This window comes from Pararge aegeria, chromosome 12 (genome assembly GCF_905163445.1).
Source record: "Pararge aegeria chromosome 12, ilParAegt1.1, whole genome shotgun sequence".
Taxonomy (NCBI): Eukaryota; Metazoa; Arthropoda; class Insecta; order Lepidoptera; family Nymphalidae; genus Pararge; species Pararge aegeria.
This window is the reverse complement of record NC_053191.1, coordinates 3,685,211-3,711,313: the sequence shown is the minus strand read 5'-3', so window position 1 is coordinate 3,711,313 and position 26,103 is coordinate 3,685,211. Positions and strand designations below refer to the sequence as shown.

General features: G+C 35.2%; 1 protein-coding gene across 1 annotated transcript in view; it reads right to left on the bottom strand.

Moving 5' to 3' along the window:
- Positions 1 to 632: 632 nt before the first annotated feature.
- LOC120628432 (5-hydroxytryptamine receptor 1A-alpha) overlaps positions 633 to 26,103 on the bottom strand; it is a 35,440-nt gene continuing 9,969 nt past the window's right edge. Inside the window, exon 2 of the mRNA XM_039896804.1 lies at positions 633 to 2,120. Within this exon, the coding sequence (XP_039752738.1) occupies positions 848 to 2,120 (1,273 nt within the window). The 3' untranslated portion in view covers positions 633 to 847. The remainder of the gene's footprint in view (positions 2,121 to 26,103) is intronic.

Genomic DNA, 26,103 nt, shown 5'->3' with positions numbered 1-26,103 from the left:
TGATGCTGTAGATAATCGAGCATTTAAATATATATAAGTACCTACCAATAAATCTTTTGGAATAATTCTAGATACTGTAAAGTGGCCAATGTACTTTGTAGGTACTACATCATATACCTATTGCGAAAATAAGCTGTACAGTATTAACTGTACGTTTGATAATGTCTACAAACTAGCTGATTTGTGTGATTACAGATAATCTTTCCAGCCATATGCCAGATAAAAAAAAGATATCTAATTAAAAGTTTACAAATTAAAAGTAGCTGTACATATTAGGCGTATTTTGTTAGCAGAAATTAACTCGCTGTGCTTGGTAGTTAATGAATAGTCCAAGTTTAGTAATCATATGTATTCGCTAACTGTTGAATATAAAGACAAAATTATTGCATCATTAATAATATATGAATGTAACTCGTCTTTTATTTCCTTTGAGTAGTTCAGCCACTGCTTAAGTGACTCTTAAATATAAATTATCTTTGGTTATGAAAATTTATGTGCAAGAAGTCATGAAATAGTTATTTTCGTAACAAAGTGTTTTAATGGCGAGCTATTTCAGTCCACATTTTGTAACTGCGGTTTGCGCTTTGAATCATCAAAGCGCACGGGATGGCGGCAAAATTAAACCACAAGTAATCATTTCAATACAAATATTTTAATACATTCATATCAGGTAATAAAGTTTGTCCGCTCAGCGGAAAGGTACATCGACACAATAATAAATTAACTTATGCTAAATCAGTCTAACATTCGCGCCGAGCGCGGTTCGTCTTATGCTAGTATCACAGATGAGTAGAGCGGTGGGTCGGGCGAAGCGCACCCGCGAGGGCGGGGCGCGGGGTGCGGGGTGTCACTCCTCCGACGCCGTGGAGATCTGAGTGCTGCCGCCGGAGCTGAAGGAGCTCCGGCACACGCCGTCCGCTCCACTCCCCGAAGGGCCCTCCGCACCCTCACCGCCGTCCACCGGCGTCAGCGTCCTCAACAGGTCCAAAGCCGCGCGGGCTCGCTGCCCATCAACGGCCGCACTGGACGCTGCGCGCGAAGGCCGATCCCACACACTCTTCTCGGGCAGTAGCAGCCGCCTTGCCTCCCGCTGCACTCGCCTCGAACGCAGCGCAAATAGGAAAGGTGACGCCGCCGAAGCGAGGAGGAGCAAGGCCAGCGCAGGAGTCCGTACACTCGCTGCCAAGCCCGGCACCGCAGCGGACGCAAGAGCCGCCACCGCGTGTGGCACATGTAATAACACTAACGCACCAGTTAATAGTCCAACTCTGGCCGCACGAGATTCTTCTCTATACCGAAACAGCGAAGCATTTGAAATCCGACAACGTATGGACGTTATCCTCGACCCACCATTCGCGGGCAGGGTCGTCTGAGGTTGCACGGCCAGCAGAGGAGCCGCGAGAGATGGCGCAGAGCTCACCGCCGGCAAACCCCTCCGTATATCCTCAATGGATTTGCCTTCTCGTCGCGCATTTCGCAAACTCGCGACAGACGGGCACCGCACAGGTCGCTCCGGCGGCAATAAGAATGGCCCAAACTTGGATTCGCCTTCAGCGGCATTGTCAGGTATATCAATTTTTAGAGTAAGCCCTTCCTCTTCTATTAAATCGGGCAAAGTTATATGTGGTTCGTGAAGTTGTAGAGCGCTGGCTCCGTGCGCTCGCGCCCGTAGTCCAGACGACCGCGCCGCGCGGTAGATCCTCGCATACATAACGCAGACTGTAGTCACTGGGGCGAGGACACCGGCGATCAGGTAGGCGACATAGTACGCGAGCTCGACTCCGTAAACGGCTGTCTCTTGCGGATAGTAATAGCGGAATATCGCAATCGTTGCGCGCACTGCAGCCGCTAAGAGGGCGGCGAGCCAGGTGGCTGCGCAGAGCGACGCAGGGCGGCGTTGGAGCAGCCGGGTGTGACAGCGCAGCGGGTCGGTCACGGCGTGGTGCTGGTCCAACGCGATGAGCGTCACCGCCAGCAAGGCTGCGAGGCTGCACGCCGAGGCAGCGGCGTCGCCCGCCTCGACCCACCCAGCCACCTCCCTCGCCGAGTGCTCGCCGAAAAGCGCGGGCGCGAGCAGGGAGGTCGTCACCAAATTCGTCGCCAGTAGGTTAATGACGAACCTAGAACAAAGGAAAACATTCGTTAGTAAAAGCAAACATGTGTGCAGCCAACGAGGCCGTGTACGTCTAATTCTAAAACAGTTTCAAGTTTATGGTAGATGTTATTGTGAAATAATTCTAACGTACTTGGGCATGTTTAATTGCTAATGGCGATTTGTGTTGCAAGCAAAACTGTGAAATCACTCTTAATTCCTTGTTCAAAACATATGCTCTAAGACATGTTTACAAACTTTTCCAGTGTTAGTCTATAACACACCGAAAATAGAGCCCATAGCTTCATGGAACAAGCGAGAATGCCCTAAGATTAGCTTTGCGAAGGAATGGGACAACCATTCTTACTTTTACATCTCAACTATTCTATAACATACATTCGAAGTGATCAAAAGACGCTATTAAACCGTCTTAGCTCGTCAACTACTAAAGAAGATTGAAAAAATATACATGGGTCTTAATTAACGTAGAGAAATGAAAATTATTTTTGTAAAAAAAGAAAACATTGCGAAAGAAATCCAAGAGCACAAAAGATTTGGTGAATTCTTCAAAATGTTTGCTTACAAAAAGTGGTTCTAAGAGTAAAGCAGTATGAATAATTAATATGCGAAGTGGAAAGACCAAGCGATGATTTTTTTAAATTAAGTTAGCTGTTAAATAGGGGATAAATCACAAAGGTAAAACCATATCGAGCATAGCAATCATTATTAAATAATGATTGATATTATATGCCACGTGATTTTATTAGACAGTTCGTCATCATCATTTCAACCAATTGACGTCCACTGCTGGACATAGTTCTGGTCTTTTATCGGGAGTTCCACAATACACGGTCCTGGGCCGCTTGCCTCCAACGGCTCCCAGCGACTCGCCTGATGTCTATACCACCTCGTTAGACAGTAGAATAGAATAAATCCCCCCCGTTTCTTATTTTTCTAATTTACCATAAAGTCAAAAGTCAAAGTGAAAGTCAAAAATATCTTTATTCAAGTAGGCCTATAGGTGGCACTTTTGATGCGTACACTACATGAGAATTACACGTTAGTGAGATGATGGCGATCGACATATGCGTAAACTTAAAACTAAAGCTGCGAGGGTTCCAACCGCGTCCTGGTCTAAGAAGAAGCCCACCACAAACTTAGCCAGGTGTAAATATTTCGCCAACCCTGGCTCACGACCTTTGACGAACAGTGGGGGCGTTTGTCGCCACACCTTTATACTTTCTCGAAGCGGGAAATAAGGTCTATTATATTGCGTAAAGTGTTTCATTGTCCTGTTGTTCAATGTTGCAACTTAGATGTGCCGGTAGATTATGAACGTTTGACCGTGCGAAGGACTTTCGTAAAGTCTTGCAGCGTGACCGAGTTCTAACTATTCACGTGCTATTTACTATTCCGGTCTCAATTACAAATGTTGCCCACAAAATGTGCGCATGTCGCCAACCATGGCAATCATATTTAGAGATTACTGAACTATGTCGGGGCCCGTACCCAAAGGGGCCCTATTACTAAGACTTAGATGTCTCTCTGTCTGTCCGTCTATTACCAGGCTGTGGATTTTATAATAATAGTGAGCTAACTTGTTAAGGCTTTGGCTCAGAATTGCTGTATTCTGAGGGGTATACACCAAACCTATATGCTTCTAATAGGCTTCTACGCGGCAGTTTCGTACCGGAACTATAAAACTCTTTGCGACTCATCAATAGTGGTACTAGACAAGGCTATAAGGTAGGTACCTAGCCTAAGCCCAAGCATTCATACTAATTGTATTAGGCTTCGTATCAAGGTTTTTTATTAAATTCTAAAACACTTTGGAAGACGATTATAAGTGGAATGTTCAGAAATATCATAGCAATTTGTTATGGATCCGAGTGTGTTTTTACATTACGGTTCCAAGGTAAGGTTGCTCTCGAAACTGAAACAAATAAACATAACCTTTGGAGTGTGGAGCTACAAAGACCAGAAGGGAGGTCGCAGTGCTAAAGCATAGATGGAGCTTATAATTTCATCCTCAATGTATAAAGGTCCCACAGCTGGGATTAAGAACAAATATCCACTTGCATATAAGCAAACGGAGAAGAAGATTGGTCTCTAAGACGTTTTCCATCTGAATAAGAATAGTAGCCCTATTTTTAACTTTTTAAATATTTCGAACCCGAAGTCCATAGCAACTCGCATGGTATTATCATTCAAATGTGGAACACATTTGAATATTATGCAAAATAAACTGCCCTTGTGATTGATATGATGACATTGCCAATCCCTAGACCTTCGAGCATAAAAGATATATTTGAAAAACAAATCATACATTTATAATCGCATATATGCAACGCGCATACATCTTCTTCGCATAGGCGGAATCATAGTTTGAATAGATGAATAAATCTGTTGCCGGGCATATAATGCTTTATTTTTAATCAAACGATACCTTGAAATTTGAAATTGTGTAACTTATGAAACTCACAACGTTATAATACCAATAAACATAAATGGAGAATCAAAATAAATAACAAATCGAATAGATAATTCTGTAGTAATAACTAATGATGATGACTTTAATAAATCTTTTTATTATATAAATAATTATCAGAGTATATATGTAGCTTGGCAGGTAGCCGCTGAACCCAAGCGGCAGAAAACGGTGGAATTTGGAACTCCCAAAAAAAGCCCTATAGACGTCCACTGCTGCAGCAGTCGACGTTGTTGTTGTGATGATATGCATCTAATATTTTGAATATGGTGCTGGGGAAGTATGCTGCGTATTCCATGGATCGCTAAGAGAACGAATCTATCGATGCTGGAGCAGCTTCGTATCGAAACCAAGCTCTCCACATTGTAGAAGGATGTTCTTAGTTACGTTCGTCACATTGCCCGACGCCTGCCCAGTAACCTGGATAAACTAATAGTGGATTATAAGGTGGAGGGTAAAAGACCAAGTGGCCGAACACTTCCTCGCTGGTCTGTCTAGGTAAAGACCTTTACAGGTCCTCCCTGTTTCAGTAGCTATCAAAAAGGCCGAGGATAGAACAGAATGGAAGGCTGTTATAAAAAACGCTACGAAGAAAGTTTAATCCGGAGACGACCTTCAGTAATGAAGAAAAGTACGAAGAAGATTTGTAATTCATTAAAATATGAAATCGGTAAACCACAATTCAAATTAGTTTTCTAACATATGATTACAGGTGATTTAATTATACCTAAACACAAATTTACGTAGAGAACATGTTTTTTCCTAGTAGCAACAAAATTGACAAATCATAAACTGCCATACAATATACAAAGCGGTTTTTTGCAAAACTATGTCGAGGACAATCGCAATTAATCTCCCACGGAGTTGCAAGTAAGTATGATTATTTCGTTTTAACTTTTAAATATCACTAGCTATTAATAATTTTATGTTTGTCTACTTTCTGGCAATATGTTAAGGAAGTTGACGTATATAATCCACACCTCGAATTTAGTAAAACTATAAAAAAAAACTGACGAGTCATGTAACGTCATGAATCCGCCAAAGTGTGTCAAATAGACGAGATGAGATAAACATTAAAAACTGCGTGGCTTCCTCTTATGAATAATTATCCAAATCTTGTATTCAATGCTCTCAATTTCTTTTTATATATAAAATTTTGACCACGAATTCGAGTGCAAAACTTTATTAAGGATAATGCGTATCAAATACAGTTAAACTGTTTAATGTAACCTTTAAGGTACCTTTAATTATTTAACCATGTAGACGTTGTGAATATTTACTAAGATACATTATATCAATATTAAAGATTATTATAAACAAAGCCGCGTTTATAGCTCACGCTAGTTGCTACAACTATAAACCTACAAGGTTGGGAAAACCCCGTTTTAAGTGGAACAACAATATTAATTGGTATATTTTTTAAAAACCTTGACTTTCTCCAAATAGCATGGACTAGATCAAAACTCTGTTGACCTTTTTAAGATACTAAAGCCAATTTTGCAATACTATATGATTACGTATAATTTATGAATTGACATTGAAAATATTCTTTAAATTTTGCATTGAAAAAAACTCTAAGCCGATTTTCATTTGAAAAAAAAAATCTTTTTCTGTTCAATAGGAAGATTTCTGATAAAAAAAAGGATAAATATAATACACACATCACCAAAGTAAGCGTAGCTTTCGTTATGGGTACTAGATAGCTGATGAATATTTTATGAATATAATACACATAAATACTTATAATATATACATAAACACCCAGACACTGAAAAATCATCACACAAACATTTTCCAGTTTTTTTTATTTTTTTTATTCCACTACAAGTTAGCCCTTCACTGCAATCTCACCTGGTGATGATGTTATATAAGATAGTAGCGGGCTAACCTGTTAGGGAGTATAGTCATACCCCTAATCGGTTTCTACGCAACATCGCACCGGAACACTAAATCGCTTAGCGGTACATCTTTGCCGGTAGGGTGGTAACTATCCACGGCCAAAGCCTGACCAGACCAGAGAAAAATCTAAAATTATAAATTCCCAAATTGCCCCTGCCGGCATCGAACCCGGTACATCCTACTTAAATTCACAGCGCTCACTGTTTCGAGCCTTGGACTCAGAGATTAGGGTCGCTGCCCACTGCGCGAATCGGCGATCTTGACGTTTCGGTTGCCTTCTTATACCACAACGAAAAACAAACAAAACCTGTTAATCTAATTAACGGGGAAGAACTTAAAATTGGTTTTAATAAAAAATTTGAATTTATGAGTCGATACTAAAATTTATTTGTATCGTAATCTTGAATTTTCCCCATTAATTATCACATTCAAAATAATTGGCGGCAAATTGTTCAACAGTGGGTCTTAGACTTCTTATTGTGACTCAACTGTGGAAATGACCATGTAAACATGTGTTTCTCAAGAATTCTAGTTCCAGCTACTAATTTTATCTATGATATTGACGCGTGCGACTGTTACGTAGATAACCTTACGAATAATCTTAAAGGAATGTTTTAGCAAGGAAACGCCTTATAAGACTTGCATTAGCATCATTACTTGTGTATTTTCTAGCCAGATATCTAATTTAAATTTTCCAAAATTTATTTTCGAATTGTATGTAGCTTTTACAGATTGGATCTTCATCTTTTGTTTTCACTTCATAATAATATTAAGATAATTCAAAATTTGTAGTGAAGGCAGTACAAATATTTTATAAATATTTGTACTGCCTTCCTAAAGTTCCTGTAAAGCTTTACCAGCTTGTTTAGGTTCTTTACTTGGGACGATAAACATTCATTCCAATCATACAATGAACTCTTGAATATAACTTAAAATACCAATTTAAAAGGAATAAAAGGAAAATACATAGGTCAATATTTTTGTAACCTAAAATAAAACTTAAAGTATTTTGAACTCGGGTGAGCTTTCGACATTCATCGGCATTGTCGATTTATATATATCAAGTTCGGCTTATTAATATAATTAAAAAAAATATATAGAAAACATTAAAAAATCTAAAAATATAAAAAAGCAATGCAATTAATGTTCATTTGATGGCACAAATCTCGTATAAAAGATAAGGCACATAATTAAAATACAATCGTGGTCATTTTCCATTCATTTGTTTAAGACTACAAATTCATTTGCATTGAAAACGTACTGCGAAATGTTCCATAAAATGTTAATGGCATGAATTAGGCTATAACCAAATAGTAGCAAAAAATACTGTGGACTCTTAAAATAACTGTATAAAATCTTCCATCTGCTTTATTTCTTTTCCGTGGTAAGCATAACAAAAATAAAGAAATATTAGGTCAGTATGCATAATTATTTCCATCACACACAAATTTTGTAAACTTTTGAAGTAACGACAAAAAAAAACAAATCCATAGGTATTTTCCAACTATGTGTAATTTTAAAATTTCTTAGTAATTGGATCATTGCCAAATAAGAATGGAGTAAAAAAGACGGATGTAAGGAAAATCATACTCTTAAGTTCGTCAACAAACCTAAATTATTAATTTGGCAAACTATAATGGGCACTATTGTGTTGTTAATTGGCATATTATACAGTATGGACTACAGTTTAATATTTTTTGCTAGTACTTATTGTGAGCGCATGAAATTCTTGGAAGGGTTATTGACTTGAATATATATATATTTAAACAATAGATTGCCAAAGGCGGATCTGTTAATCTAATGTGCAATAGATCATTCTACGAGTGTACACGTCGAAACTAAGTTTTCTACATGAATACTGTACTAAAAAGAAATCCACCATAGCAATGTTTCAAATCACAACTTTCTACATACATGGACCCTCATCCACAATCACAGCACAGATTTCTAACAGACTATTAACTATATTTTTTTATTATTGTTGCTAATTGGGAAGGAATATCAAGTGTTCCATTTGCAATTTAATCACAGTTCACAACATACAAAGAAGAAAGTCAATATACAACTTTTTTTAGTAGTGTCACTTATTCAACTGGTTCCAACCGTTATCTGAGACGTGATTAACAAAATGATATTGTGAGTACTCGTAACCTGTACTTTAGATTCTACAATATAATACTGATTGTACGTATCTTTAGATTCGACAGCTGAATATTCCATTTGATTGATTACTTTGTACATTTCATCACACTTGTGTGTTATGGGCTATTGTAGTAAAATGTATTCACACCAAGTATTTGATACAATAATTTATACACTAATCAGTTAAATCAGATATTCTTAGGAGACAGATTATTTTTTCTATACTAATATATCAAACCAGAGCCTAGCAACAAGTTTCATTTTCACTACTTAATTTTCAAATATAGCGCTACTAACTACAACACCTTTTCGCTCTTTTAGTTGATCACAAATAATTTAGTCGTTTGAAATATTTTTTATCTATCTCGCAAAGTAAATCTTCATTAACATCACAATTTGGAGCAATATCTGTTTCATTTTTATCGCATTCCCAATATGGCTGGTCGCTACCAGTGCGATGACTGTACAGGCGAAGCTGTGGGCTGAGGTTGGTTTTTATAATGGGTCATTAGTGCGAAATTAGTCTCGACGGTGTCTCTGACCGTCCTTTTGTATTTAACGATGCCTGAACGTTTGGAGGTCTCTTTAAATGGTGCTTCAAAGGCTACTTGCGGTATCCGAGGTCGTATTATGTTGTAGTTACTTCTGGAGTAGTTTTGGATTTTGGCAAACATCGTTTCCGGTATCTAGTTCATTACTGTGAATTTATTTAACACGCGGTTAATTATGAACAGTTGCAACTAGTCAGTATATTTTATGTGGAGAGTTTCGCGTTACTTGAAAGCTATTAATTTATTTTAAATTGGGTGATTTGTTTCGACCGCGGTTAGTTACCTTGAAAGCAAGGCGTCAGTTTTGTGTTTTTTCATCGTCATAAAGCAATCCCAATGGTATTTTTTTTAAGGGAAATTAGTAATTGAAATTGAGAAACACTTGTAAGCAATACCACCTCTCTCAGATGTTCATATATTACAAGGTCATAACCATGTAATATATGTGCATCTGAGAGAGGTGGCCTGAACCTAACCGCAAGACAATGATGCCACTATTTAAGAGAAAAAAGTCTTTACATTGATTACTTTGTGACGTATGCAAGTGAAATTAAAGGAAGATTATATTAAGTTGTACGCACACTTTACAGTCACCCCTTAATTAAAAATAACAATGCAAAGATCAAGGCCCGTGATAAAGGTTTAAATTCATCATTTAACCACTGAAATGGCGACTACCTTGTTCCTGCCACAACAAGTCACCATTCGTTGCTATCGATTGATCAAAAGAACAATGGCGTTGAAGCGTTGACGTATAAGATTTGATTAATGTTATTACAGGTAAAATGACGTATAACATGAGTGATTTCAATTAATTCTTATAGCTATAAAGATAGTGCGTTTTTCGTTGTATTTTTTAGATTCAGTAATCAAAAAGAACTTTATGGGGGAAAATCTGAAATTAACAGAATTCATGATTTAATTGTTGTCTTACACTTTGAACATCTGATCTCACCAGATTTTACTAATATTTTATTTTACTAACACAGATTTTTCTTGTTGTCTCAAATCATGAGTCAAGTTGAGCTTATTTATAATCCTATAGTTCAATAAAAAAATTGGTTGCCTGTAAAGTCGGTATACGGGCGAAAGTTTTACGTGACAACGACTTTGAGTGGTAAAATAATTTTAATGTGAATATTCATTCGTATAGTAGGAAGAAGGATGAAATAATAGTAACAATTTAAAACATTTATTTATACAAAGAATTATATTTAAAACATTAATTTATACAAAGAATCTCGCACTGAATTTCATATTAACAAAATTTTACGCGTCCCTTCCACTCGGGCATGGTTAGCCCGCCTAAGAGCGAGAGAGACAGACATAAAAAGTGAAAGGCACGCGTGCCTCTCACTCGCTCTCATTGTGAGCGCATAACGTGAGCGGAGCGTAACGCAGTTTCTTGAAGTTTCACCCGGCAAACCAATTTATAAGACGTTGTCACGTCAAAAGATAGTTATGCGGTTCCCAACAGAAGGAATTGTTATCATAATCATCATATCAACCCATTAGCGGCCCACTACAGGGCACGGGTATCATTCCAAATTTAGAAAGGTTTAGGCCGTAGTCCATCACGCTGGCCCCGTGCGGATAACCAACAGAAGTAATATTGTTATTTATTTATTTTATTTTGCCGGTGTAGTAATAATTATTAAGCCAAATACCTATTTATACGCTTCCTTTCAAATTGCGAAAACCTTGGTACGCAAGTCGGACATGTACCTATGTAAGTTTTTAAAATTACGATTTACCTACGAACATAAAAATTAAATAGGTAAATCAGAACCTAGAAACCAGATTTTTTTTTCTTTGAGCAGTAAAATTTAAAGCAGAAATTGGTTTAAGTATCAAAATCAGTTCATTCAGTTCGCTTTGCCAATCTAAACATCGGTAACATTGAGATCATTCCAAAAGAGAATATACCTACATATTTGTAGATTCTTCATTCCAAATCAGTAAAAAGGTTAAGGCCGTGGAAAGGAAGGAATGGGTTAAATAGTATGAAGGAAGCAATATCCACTCTACGTACTCGATAATTATTCACAATTAATTTTTGGAGTTCCGGCAAAAGCCATTTAAAGTTCCTTAATCCTAATTAAGTATTGCAAGTCACAACATTAACTTGTCACCGTAATACAGTCTGGATTTTAAAACATCAATAAAATTATTTAAATAAAGATAAAAAGGGATTTATTTCATTAAAACGTAATGGATTTTAAAGAAATTTTGACCGGTGGGAGAGAGAAATTATTTTAGGTCATAGATGCATCGATTCAGAGTGACGGATCACATAATATAATAAGTGTGGTGTATAAGATGGAAAAAGATAGAGGCCCGGGTCCCAAGTTTTTGAAACAATGACCCCAGTTGGAAACAGCAGCAATGCTAGACCCTAGAACAAATTGGCCCGTTGACATCTAACGAGTTGCAGAAGCCACTAGACAAAGTATTAAAAGACCATGAAATTTGGAAATCCCTCCGAAAAACCTGTGTCCAGATACCCATCGGTGGATATGATACTGAAGTGTCACTCAGTTTTGTCATCGTTTTTTACAGGCATAACTATTGGAATACAAATCGTCTTTGTCCTATGCTTCGACCTTCCACGCTGACTGCTGTTGAATAATGTAACTATATAACAATGATATCCATTTAAAAATACACTTCCCATCAAGCATTCAATTTTGAACTATTCATGGTAAATAAATAAAATATTTCTTTTGTAAATAGCAAGATCACTTCTTAAAAAAATAATTTAGTAACTATACAAGCGGCGATATATGAAGGAAAACATCGTGCGGAAACCTGCATGCCTGAGAGTTCTACATAATATTCTGAAAGGTGTGTGGGGTCCATCAATCCGCACTGGGCCAGCTGGTGGACTACGGCCCTAACCCCTCCTCATTGTGGACAAAATTTAAGTACCTTTATGAAAAAAAACATTTATATTAAAATACCCATTAAAACATATTAAAAAGCGTGAACATCGACGAAACTTATTACCAATTTAATATTTGTTTGTAGAGGAGATTGATGCAACGCACCAAAGTATTGATGAAATAAAAAATAATTTTCCATCATTCAACGCAATTTGTAAGATCGGGAAATAATAATTAAGGTTTGTATGTCATATTTTAGATCGGTATTTAATTAGTTCTACAAATACTGACGGATATAAAAAGCTAAAGTTTCATAATCAGATTATTCAAGAAAGAGTTCACTATCAAGTTTAAATTAAAATTTTCGAGATTTCAAACCTGCTTTTATTTTCGAAAGCTACTTTTACTAATCGACATTTATAAATTCGGCAATTAAAATGTTAAACTCAAATCAAAATAAATAAATGTTCTTATCACTAACAAATAGTAATGTGTAAAAACCTGCATTCTATCTTTGTATAGGCACAATCTAAAAAATGTTTAGGTAGGTACGCCTACATTATTATCTAAAATATTACCACGAAAACAATCATGACTTTTCTAAATGGATTCTCCACAATACGACAATAATAAACAGAGTGAGGTCATAGCGTCATCAACGACGTCATTTTAACTTAGTTCATTTTTAAAAACAACAGGATATTAATTCCCATTCATAATAATTTGTAGTAATATTAATTATTATGTGTCCATTCATGTAGATATTACGAGGGAAATACCAAGGAAATTGTTTATAATGCTTACGTTGACCACGTATGTCATAGTGCATTTTGACGTTGCCACGTAAGTGAAAACAGTGCTGAAAATTAATAAAATTTAGACATCAATATCTAAATTGCACACTAATATCATTTAGACTTTTAAATTTGAAAGCATTTCAGATAGTTTCAAAAGTTTTCTGATAAATACTTTTCTAAAAATATGTTTATTATTCAAGATAAAACTTTCAGGTCAGCAATGAAACAAAAAAAAGTTTTGTGTAGGATAAATAATAAATTTAAAAAAATAATAAATTTAAATGAAACAATATATGAACGGTGAATAGAATTATCTAGACGCTTTATTTATGGCCCTTTACAGTGACATCTTAAATGAAATCCATATAGAAGCGATAATGAATTATCCTAACCTAACCTCTTTGAAATTTCCTCAAAAATAGTTGAGGAATGTGGTGAAATGGACATGATTATGTTAGGTTTTTAACAGGGCTCTCAACCAGTTTTAATTTAACGGTAAATTATGTTTGGTAACCGGTTAAAAATATTTTTACATCTTCAGTTACAAGTAGGTATACCTAAATAATATTATAGCTTAAAATTAGCCTAAATAAACGTGTATAGTGTTTATGTTTTAATTACAAAGAAAATTGATTCGACGATCGATTGAATGAATCGATTCGTCCAGAACGAATAGATAGAAGTAGAAAATTACAAAAATTTATGAAAATAAATACGTTATATAAATTAGTTTATATTTGTTCACTGAGCGAAATTGATGATAAAACGGTTTCGCAATTAACCGGTTAAACCATCGATACCAACCGATTCCGGTACCAGGTTTAATGATGAAAACCGGTTTGATTTTTTCTGATATCCTGGTGTTTTAAGCGACACCTCAATACAGTAAACAGTTAAGGATAAATGCCCAATGAGTCAGAATCACGACAAACATAGCAAATACCGGTCAAGAATGTTTTATTTGCTTCATTATTTTCCACACGCGTAGACACCAACAAATTTTATAGTTCTTCCTTATACAAGTTTAAACAATTAAAGACGTATGAGTGTTAAAATTCTGAATGTTTTAAAGCATATAAGTAATTCTTTTTGAAATTCTATTGTAGATTATTGGATATTTTTATCAAGTTTGAATGGAATAAAAAATAGTCAATAATCTTTTTTGTAATTATCTGGAATATAATTTATTTCGATTCTTTTATTTTACTTATATTAGGTTAGAGAACTTTCTTTTTAGTTTCGAAGCTTTAATTAGTTGATCATTAGTTATAAAGTTTATCAAATAAGAAAATACGTAAACTTTTTGTACCGGCTTAAAATGTGTACAGATTATTTTCTTTAATTAGCTTTGACAACTTTTCAAGGAGCTGCACAAATCGTACTACAACCTAGTAAAAAACTTAATAAATGAGAAAATACGCGCACTTTTCTAAACATTTTCATCAACTGCAATATAATTGCAGCAGTTTCTGTTTAGGTTTAATTAAGCTGTATAGTTTTAATCTTTGATAAAATTGCCAATTATGTATCCAAAAGCTCGATGAGTTGATTTCTACCTATGTTTTATTCGAGAAATTTCTAATTTACTCCACAAACTGTAGTAAAGCTACCGTGTAACGTGCTACGTTAAATATTAGCTTTTTACCACATGCAAAAAAACATGACGATCTCTTGATCTGTGAAAAAGAAAAAAAAATGTATACTGGCACTTAGCCTTCTTTATGCTAAATTTTATAAAGATCCGTTCAGCGTTTCAGTAACGAACATCCATCCTAATTTTCGCTAATAATTATGTTAGTATAGATTCGAAAATGTCTAATTTCGTTTCCGTGCGTAACCTATGCTAGCCAAAACTGCTTAACCGACCCACAGAGACTGCATTCTGATGACAGACACCGATTATTATTTGGACTTGTGGAAGGTTTCGGCCGATAGTTCAAAACTATTAGGCTGTAATTAGAATGTATTGGTATGGAATGTTTGCAAAACAATCTGGCTTACCGCCATAACACTATCACGGCATGCCGCATGTCACAATGGCTATTGTTGAGGGAAGACCCATTGTTAGCTCATGCGCAATCAAACATCCACATGCTCAATCGCACATACTCTGGTTTTATTGAAGAAACCACAAAAGTGCTTTTGTTTTTCTAAACAATAAACAAAGTATCCACAAACATTACTATGAAGTCTCATTGTGAATCGCACTTCATAGTACACGCACTGTCTTTGTGTTTCAACAATCACATTCGTGGAAGGTAATGGGATGCTTAGGCGTCCAATCTCATTGGAGATAGGAAAAGAAGCTATGATTCTTTAAAGGCCACTTTAGCATCGATATAACCAAATGATAAAATTAGATACATTAAAAAAGAAGGTGTGGTTAGGGGACCCAAGACAGAAACAAAGTTCTAGATTCTACATTGACCATCGGAAAAGTCGAATGATGTAAACAAGTTTATCGTCAATCGCTACTTCCGACATGGTTTGAATGAATTACTCCTTGGAAGCATAACGCTCTGCTTTTATCTTTTGCAAGATAGAATAATGATTGTCAAAATTTGATGTTGAAAAGAGCAACTGCTGAGTTTCTTGTCGGGTTCTTCTGTGACGTGTGACAGATTTGACGTTCCAAAAATGCTTATATAAGGCCTACTACGCATAAATTAATTTTGAATATCCAAACTACGCCGGACGAAATCAAATAACACGTGTGCGTATAACGCTTGTTCCTTACGTGACGGTTCCTACTGGTTAACTTTTTCCGCAAGCAAGAAATTTATTGTACCCACCATTAATTATAGCTAATCCCTCAAACAAAATTGTCTCGTTATCTATTTATTAACGATGGTTACACAAAATTAGGTCACTGTAATGTCTACATACACCTGCCGTGGAGTTTTCAGGTTAAGGTTAATGCATACATATGGATAGGGTTACCCTTTATCTAGTATTCATTGATGCGAATATACTGATGTTGAAGGCATATTCATATTTTTGTTCAAGGACATACTTAAAGCTCTGCCTGAAAATGAACGAACTGAACGTAGTTATTTGAAATGCTAATGCCCTCTACGCACGTTTCGCTTCAAAACCGGAGCATCCTTAGGAGATGTTGACTTTTCAATGAATAATTGTTTTAATAGTTATTCTTTGTAAAGGATGCTCCGGTTTCGGAGCGAAACGTGCGTGGATGGTACATTGCCGAGGATCTGTTTGGTGTGGAGTATACGGATTGAAGTAATTATAAATTACACCATACAGATTCTCCTGCTGTTCGCGGATTATAGCAAATTAAGCTTAATTTTCATAATATCAATGACATATTAATTCGCAAAACCAAAACATCATCTGTGAATTGTTAAGAAATTAATATCAAGTCATATAAAGTATTTCTTTTGATTAAAACGAGATTGGAATATAAAACATTTTTCTTATTTTTTGGGAAATGGTAATTCAGTTTTTATGTTTATCGTCTTCGGCTTTAGACGTAAGTGTTTAAATTTTCGCTTTGTCATATAGTACCTACATACAATATAAATCGCAGTCATAGTCATTTATATGACGAGTTATACAATTTATAACAACTATTAAATAAATTGGCGAATATAATGGGTCTTCCGTGAATAATAATAGATACTTTATCACAGACACTACTAATAATTATTAATATGAGCATTTATAATAGTAGCGGTATTATTATTATTCCTATTAATAATTTATATAAATTCAAATCGGTACGGTATATATGTCATAATAGATACAAAATATTATATGTAATAATATGACATAACAGATGATGTACTAATTAGGTAGGTATCCATCTATTTTTTGCTAGAATCAACCGGATTAGTGATATATCATACTACCACCGCACCGCGCCGCTTGCATTTACTAAAGGGTGTTAATGCACTGATTTTATATGATATTTTTTTTTGTGATTATTTGTGGTTTCCTTTAAATGAATTATTTATATTTAATACAACTGTTTCAACTGATTGAACGGTAAGAAACCAAAAGGAAAGATTTATGTCTTATTCTATATATGAGTAAATAACTATAAATCGGTCATATATGATTTTTGGATTCATATTTATATATTCTAGGGCGATGATGACTTTAAAGCGGTCTGTGTGTCCGCTCTCATCTCTCACAAAACACAAAAATTCAAAAGATTGTTAAACTATAAAATGATGTTGGAAAAGAGCAATCTGCTGAGTTTCTTGCCGGCTCTTCTCAGTGGAATCTGCCTTCCGAACCGGTGTCAGCCACTATAAACAGACTGACTTGACGTTTTAAAAGTGCTAATAAACTAGGCCTATATGAAATAAATGTATTTTGAATTTGAATTTGAAATTTGTTTTTTTTTTTGTAAAATAGTACATAATAAGTATGTAAGCAGGATCAAATTTTTCATTAATTTATGTAACCACTGTAGTTTGTCCTAATAAAATACTTATATTTTTTTATAATTTAGTGACAACCCTAAGACAACGTGGGGGATGCTTTCATGCATTCGTCAATTCACGGTCTGATTGTAAAACCTTTCTTCTACTCAGGTTTCTACGTTTTATTTACAACCTGTATTATTTCTTTGTTATATAACTCAATCGTTTTAAAACCTGTCTTACTGCTCAAGAGCCGAACATTCTTATAAAGCAGACGTTGTATTTAAATTGACAAAATAGTTATTTCCAAACTAGATTAACTCACTAAAATGTACTGGTTTCTATAATAATAAATAATCAAACATTTATTATAAATGGATAAAATCTACAAAATATACCATAGACCAGTTAAGTGCTTATTTACCTTTTATATTCAACAGAAAAAAAGACATTTATATAAATATATTTAAAAAGACATTTAGACATTCATATACAATATAAATTGACGGCCGACTGGCGCAGTGGGCAGCGAACCTGCTTTCAGAGTCCGAGGCCGTGGGTTCGGTTCCCACAACTGGAATTTTTTTGTGTAATGAGCATGAATGTTTTTCAGTGTCTGGGTGTTTATATGTATATTCTTAGTATTTATGAATAATATATATTATTTATAAAAATATTCATCAGTCATATTAGTACCCATACCACAAGCTACGCTTACCTCGGGGCTAGATGGCGATACGGTTATTACGGACTTTTACCGTTTGTTTTGCTGGGATTAAAATCAGCCTATGTCACTCTCTCGCCTTTCAACTAACTTTATGCTAAGAATCAACTCGATGCTTACTGCTTTAGTTAGAGCGTAAAGTAAGGAAAAAACAAAGATACTATTATATTAGGAAAAATCTAAGCCTTTATCTCAGGATTATACAATAGACAAGCACGCTGCGACCTATTTTCCTATAATCTGATTTAACAGGAACCGACAACGTCCCACTTTCTCCGTCGCGCGATCTACATGCATAACGGGAAAAACAAAGGCATTTATAATTTCCAAGAAATTAAATTCAGTGGAATAGAATTTAAATTTGTACCACCAGCAGTCTATTCTTCTCTTCTTTTTTTTCCTAATTCAAAACTTGCCTGGCAGAGATCGCTTTTAAGCGACAGGGCGGCTCTTGTATTCTACTTCTTTCTTTATTTTTCTGTTTTTTTTATATTTTGTATATTTTAATGTTGTGGTATACAAATAAAGAGTTTAATAATAATAATAGTTAATAATAAACACAGAGTGGCCGGTCAAGGTTTTTTTATTGCAACTGAATTCTCATGAGTTGTACTTCTTATGCATAAAATAATCAGCTTCGTAACTTTGATGAAAGTTATGAAAATGTTGGTCTAAATTTAAACATTTACGTTCCGTAAATTATTACTTAGATTAAAATCTAAACATGTCACCTTATGATTACTTAGTTAGTCTCAAAAATGCACCATACATAAAAATGCGCCTTCATAAAATCACACAATACAAAATCATACAATTAGATATTACCACGACAAAAGTGGATAACATTTGTATCGCAGTATGAATTCTTATTCAAATCGATCAATCGCATGAGTACCATCTAGATACGATGTCTAATGTCCGATTCCATACAAATAATAGTTAACTTTTATGTTATGAAGTAAATAAGTAGAAAATCCCACACTAGGCTAGGGTGATATAGCATTCAAACTTTACACACAGTTCAAACGTTACAGATTTATGTATTTAAGTTAACCGAAAAATAAACCGGTAAAAATGAAATGTTTCATTTTAACTGTAATTGCGAAACGAGAATCCATGCTTAAGCACCATTGTCTCGGGATTCCCATGCGAAAATACATGGACTTGGATTATGCGATACGTTTAGTATCATTGTTATCATTATGATATAACGATTATGCTATGGGTACTCTGCACATATAAATACAATTTTGGTTGTTCGAAATAACTACAAACTCTGAACCGATATCGATATAACTTTTTAGTTGGGAACACGATTATGCAAGTCGTTTGTAGGCTTATTTATAAAGCATAAAACACGTATTCTGTGTAGATAAAACCGCGATATACTGCTAGTATTAATCATATTAAAGTGAATGTAATCTTATAATAGATCTTCCGGAAAAGTTTATCATGAAAACGAAAAGACACATAGATTATAGATAAATAGATATAATTCAAAATTACCTAAACGTAACCAAATGAATTGATTACAGATAATCGGTAATGACATTAAAAGTTACAAATTTACTGAAATGTTTATCTAAAATGTATAATATCAACAAAATATTAAAAATAGCATGCAAAAGCAATTTTCTATAGATAATGGTTACTTTACCCCAAGATAAACAACGCGTGGTGAGTCTTTTAAAATCTTATTCGTTTCGTGTTTGAAGCGTGACGTGATATAACGGGTATTTAATAAGTTAAAAGTGTTAAAGGTGTCAAGTCTTAAGGCTTAACTAGCTGACGGCATTACTTAGCCTAATCAATGGTATGGACAAATAATTATTAGTAACTAAAAAAAAAACAAGTAACGATCGTCATTATAAAAGTAGTATGATATGTACACAAAAATCTTTGCTGCAAACCATAACTTTCCATAGACGATAGACTATTGTTCTAGAATTATAATAATAGACCGTTGACAAAAGTAATTTGTGAAGAATTTGAACGTATGAGTTATATCCTATTATTCGCAAGTCACATTCATCTTTCTTATAATCCTCGTGCCAAGTAATAATTGGCATTAATTTAAACAATGCCGGACATTCCATTTTAAATTCTAAATCACGCAAGTAAAGATCGATTTTGCAACGACGAAAATCTTTCCAGGGTACGCGGCAGTTGTGCGAAAAAATGTATTTTAGTCTCCGTTCAAAATAAATACAATAATCATTATTTATTGGCCACATACGTCTTCTTAATCTGTAGGTTTGACGTTAATTTATGTAGTACGACTTTTTGCCATTCGTTATAGCCATCGTTTTCTAGTTTAATAATCATTTATTGTTTGGTGATACCATTTATTTAAAAATATATATATACAAGATTTAACACAAAGGCTGTTTTTTATCCCGGTAAAATGTACGGTTCCCGCAGGATTCATGATAAACCAAAAAACCTCGTACAAAGCCGCGGGCAACAGCTGGTATAGATATATATACATTTTCGAGTTATATTGACAAACACATCCGCATGTTTTTGTCTGCTTTAGCTGTATTTTTATACAAATTAATCTACTGCATAAAAGATAATGCTAGATCTAGCATGGATTATGATAAATTATGTAATGGTATATATATATTATGCACTCATATATATATAGACTTTATGTCTGCGTTATAATGACTATTCATAACAAAAGTCCAACGCACTTATTATGGTATTAGCCACTGAACCTGTTTACCGTACAGACTTATAATATAAACTTATGAGTTTTTTTTATATCCAAACTTAATGTAAATCGACAGACATTAACACCCACAAATAAATTATTATGGATAAATGTTAGACTACAAGCAGTTATTTATATATCAGCAACCTTTTAGGTGGGCTTACCGTTTACGTATGCCTAAGTCCAAACAACCATTGTTTTTGAACTTTCTTCTGTTCTCATTGTTTCCCAAATTAAGTACGAGCTTGCTATTTTAATCGTTTGCTTTTTTTCCGGAATATTATCCAAGTGCTTGTTTCATCATCATCATCATCGCATTAACCCGTTACCGCCCCACTACAAAGCACGGGTCTTTTCCCCCTCCTAAAATGAGAAGGGGTAAATGGGTGCCCTATTTATTCAGCCCCAATGTAATAATAATTTCAAAGATCCGCAGGGTAAAATTAAAAGAACATGCATAATTAATAAATAATAATTACACTACGACAATACACACATCGCCATCTAGTCCCAAAGTAAGAGTAGCTAGTGTTATGGGTACTATGATAACTGATGAATATTTTTTATGAATAAAAAAAAGAAAAAATTACATAAATACTTATAATATACTAGCGGACCCCAGCGAAATCTGTCGGCCTGATTTGTGAATCTAAACCATCCAGGGTGGCATCCAAACGCATACAAAAAATTCATTCAAATCGGTCCAGCCGTTTAGGATAAGTTCAGTGGCATACCTCGGATTTTTATAAAATTTGGCATGTTTGACATGGAAAAGAACATAGGCTACCTTTTATCCCGATTCCTTAAGGAGTTCCCGAGGGAAAATTGAAAAGCCGCGGGCAGACAGCTTTGAAATTTCCTATGCTATGAAAAGGACATGTACTTTCTATACCGATCTCGCAAATAGTTCCCGTGGTAGGATTAAAAATTTTGAACAAGCGAAGCTTTAGACCTAATTCTAGAGTCCAAGCAGACGAAATCGCGGGCATAAGCTAGTATATTTACATAAATTAATATAAAACGAGTGATTGTTTTGTGTGGCTCAGAACCTCAACCGGAAGGCCACATGCACCAAAACGCTATTTACCTTACAATGGCAATAAAACAAAAAGTGATTGTAAATCAATTTGGTTTTAATTATATAAACATAATTGTGACCTTTCCGATTACCCTTCAGTTCATTCCACATGTTTTTAGGGTTCCGTGTTTAATAGGCCAGTAGGACCATCTTTAACATCATCATGCCTCGTTATTAGGTCTTAAATATGAAAGAAAATATGTATGCATGGAATGAAAAAGCCTTTGAAACGTTTATTTGAGTTTTGAATAAAAATAAGGAAGCCAGTGCGGCAGGGTGATTACGGATCTCGCGAGAAGCTTGCGACAGGCGTAAATCTTGCAATCACTGCCGTCAAACGTCACTTTTGTTTATTTATTGTATGGAAAAGTGACGTTTGACAGCAGTGATTGCAAGATTTACGCCTGTCGCATTGCTGTCGCGAGATACGTAATCACCCTGCAGGACGCAGAATTTTATGAGGAAACTAATTTTATATACAATATCGCAATTATTTGACATCTTACACTTGGAAGATACATGAGCCTTCACAAGATTGAAAACAATAATGTTTTCATCGGTGACAATATTTTATTGACTTATATGTATAAGTTAGTACAAGATGACATATTATGACGCTGACCCTACACAGCGGGGAAGAAAAACATGTATAAATATATGTTAATAGTAAACATATATCTATACATGTTATATGTATATAAAATAAGTAAGCTTATTCTGATAAATAAATGTAGAGATGCTAATATTCATTTTGTTCGGTATTGCTGTCTTAACTTTATTATGAAGAAAAATGAAATAAATATTGTTTACGTCAGTTAGGTAGTTAGTTAAAGTCTTAGCGAAGAGTAAAACCAAACAATCATCCGATTACACTATAGCCGACGCGTGTACAATCGAAGTCAAGATATAATCTAATTCGTTTCCGGCGCATTCAAATGTTAATGTTCCAAAACCGAAAACCGTCTGGAGCAGATAACGTCTGAGAAATTAATATTTAACGTTTTAGAATTTGGCAGTTGTGACATGTGAGGCAGCTATTTATATTTCTCAAAATTTCGGTAGCATTGTATAACCCAAAAATGTAATAACCAAATGCGATCTTTATGCAAGATAAATCTTTGTCGATTGTCGATGTAAAAGAGTTTTTGCTTCTTTGTTATTATAATGATATCCTGTTGGGACTTTACAAAAGACGAATCGTTTAAACAAAAATTCAAATTTGTCAAAAATTTGTGGTGTACTTTAATTTCTAGAACATCCTTTTCAACTAAATATGCGTTGCTGCTTGCTCCATTTATTAAAACATCATAGTAGTCGCTCGCCATTTGGACTTCATAAACATAGTTATGAAATAGGCCTGTATTTGTATTATTATAAATGGAACGACCTGTTTCTAACGTCGTTCGTCTACCCGTTTATAACCTATAAAACAAAGTTCAATAATCGCAATACAATTTGATTTGAAATTGTAATTTTAACATTTGACTTAGTTGATTTCCTACCTACATATTATTTTAAAAATATAAAATTTTATACAATAACTCTTTTGAAAGTGTAGTTTTATTTGTTCTCTTTTATAGTAATAATGGTCGGACCACGTAGATAGACAACCTGATGGTAAGAAATCATCGCCTATAAACAGAGTAAAACTTCACAGGGCATGCAAGGAGTACGTCCTGCAACATGCCGCCCTGTGTCTATCCATTTGAGGCGTAGGTGTTTAGCCTTATGTGCCTGCAATTACACCGGCAACCACGCCCTTCAGACCGGAACACAGCATTGCAACAATGCTGCTTAGCGGCAGAAATAAACATGGCGGTAATACTTCCCCGGACGAGCTCTGTCACAAAAAACTCCACTACTTCTAAAAGTTAGACAGTAGTTTGTGAGTGGAGGAGATTATAATACTCGTTTGTATCTTTCTGGGAATTACAGAAGTAGGTACGTTTCAGCACAAAAGCGCAATACCATAGACACTAGACAAACCTTGTCATAAACATTCAAGTGGTGAGTCTTCTTTTTTTTAAACCAGTCACCATCTAAACACACAGCGAAACCAGATATAAATAATATTCAAAATGATTACAATTGTAAAAATCTGATACCAATATTTTAAATTTACTAAGGGAATAAATAGAATTTAATAGCTATGGTGTTGTGCTCATTAAACCTCCAATTTTCACGGTAACCCTTCCCATCTGGCCTCTCGCCATATTAAACATCCATTTAAAAACATTTACCGTTGACTCGCTTGAGAAAACTTGAAAATCTAGTTACTTACATAACTAAGAATTCACTAATAGGTTCAAATGGTTCGGTATTTTAACGATTGGCTCGCACCCACGGTCGGATCGTTTGAGAGACGACTCAGATTCGATACGATTTAATTTATCTCTTCGGCCTTCTGTTAATCTGGTTTTTATTTTATTATAATAATCGGTGGGAAGCCCTTGACAGATATCTCACCCAACCGACGATGTTGTGTACGCGGATTGGTAAAGGCATATCAGAAAACAGTTGTCATCACCCTTCCTTTTCCCGCGGGTGTCGTACGAGGCGACTAAATGGGTATAAGGAAAGAAGAACAAACGTGCTTCTATGCCATCTGCTGCAATCCCGACCAGTTTGCCCAGCGTGGAAAATATGGTGAAACCCTTCCGTTGGGAGAGGCCTAGTTTCGTTGTCACATGTTTATTGAATCCTTACCGGATATCCTGCATCGTACCGGAACGCTAAATCACTAAGCAGTTCAGCTTCGCCGGTATGCTGCGGTGGAATCCACCAAACAAAACTAAAAACAAAAGTTTTGCGCAATAGAGAACTTGGGACTTCCCACCTATGTCTATGACACAAACTTTAGCGCCAGAGACATGGGAAATTTCATAGCAAAAATAGATATTGATTAATGATTTTCTGAATAATTTTTTTTATATATGCCTCAGTCAACGATATCAAATCCACTTAAAATACTATACAAAAGTTATAAAAGATAAAAAATAAGTTATAAAAAATCAATAATAGTATATATAGCAATCTTAAAGTACCTACTTGTACATAAACGTAAAAACTAAGTAGATCTAAAATAGGATTTTTGTCTGGCTTACCAATAACGACTTTATTTAAACAGAAGTAGTACGTTTAGATAATTTATTATGGCTATTGTTCTCTTAAAATAAATTTTCCAAGAACTTGACATTGGTTTTCTTTAGTGTTCGAATACCTAACCAATTTAGAATCTTATTTTTAAAGATTAGTTTTTTATCTGTGTTAGGTAAGGATTATCGTGCATTTATGTATTTGCCTGGATTATATTATATATGAAAACCAGTGTAATGTGAAGGGCGATTTAGATTAAGATTTTAACAGGCTTTTCGCCGTATAACGTCAGTTGTTTTACTAGATAGTTATATGAGCAAATGTTTGCATTACTCATAGTTCCAGTCCCAGTCAGTCTTCGAACAGTGCCTGTTGCCAGTGATGACCTATGCTTCTGAAAAATGGTCGCTGACTATGTGCCTCATAGGAAGGCTCAGAGTCACTCAGCGGGCGATGGAGAGAGCTATGCTCGGAGTATCTCTGCGTGATAAAATGAAAAATGAGGAGATCTGTAGATAGCTCGGGGAACCAATGGACGTTGGCAGTGGCGTGCATTTCATACATGCAAAAGCACTGCCTACCCTAAAATTTATATATAACTCTTGTAAGACGAGGATTTTTGCCGTTTTACGCAGTTTTCTTGCTGTTTGCATACCCTGGTAAGAAGCCCCGTGCACGCCACTGGACGTTGGGTTTCCAAGGTGTTGGAATGGCAAACCCGCACCGGTAAACGCAGCGTTGGTCGACTCCCAATCAGGTAAACAGACGTAATCAAGCGCGTAGCGGGGAGCCAACCGGAAAACCGTTGAATTTGGAACTCCCTTCAAAAGACTTATGTCCAAGCAGTAGACGTCTATCTGTTTATATGATGATGATGACTCATAGTCTCATTATTACCTATTTAGGTATAACGTAATATAACAACTAGCAACGAATACAGCACTGGTAAATGTTAGGACTAATCTTTATAAATCAAAACAATAATACTTTAAACTGTGAATATAAACAAACGACTTTCTGCAAACAAACGAAAATTATTCATATCTGCGTATGGTCAGAGAAAAGTATAGAAACCTTTCGTGGGAATAGGCATATGCTTCTATAACCGAAGGTTATATTAGATTTTTCTTTGTCTAAGTTCAATATATTTACTAAATCGTGGTTACCAAGCAATTGAAGATGTTTTTAAAGATAAGGCTGCGTAGAAGCAGATCGCTCCATTTTTATATCCCATAATACAGAAAATATTT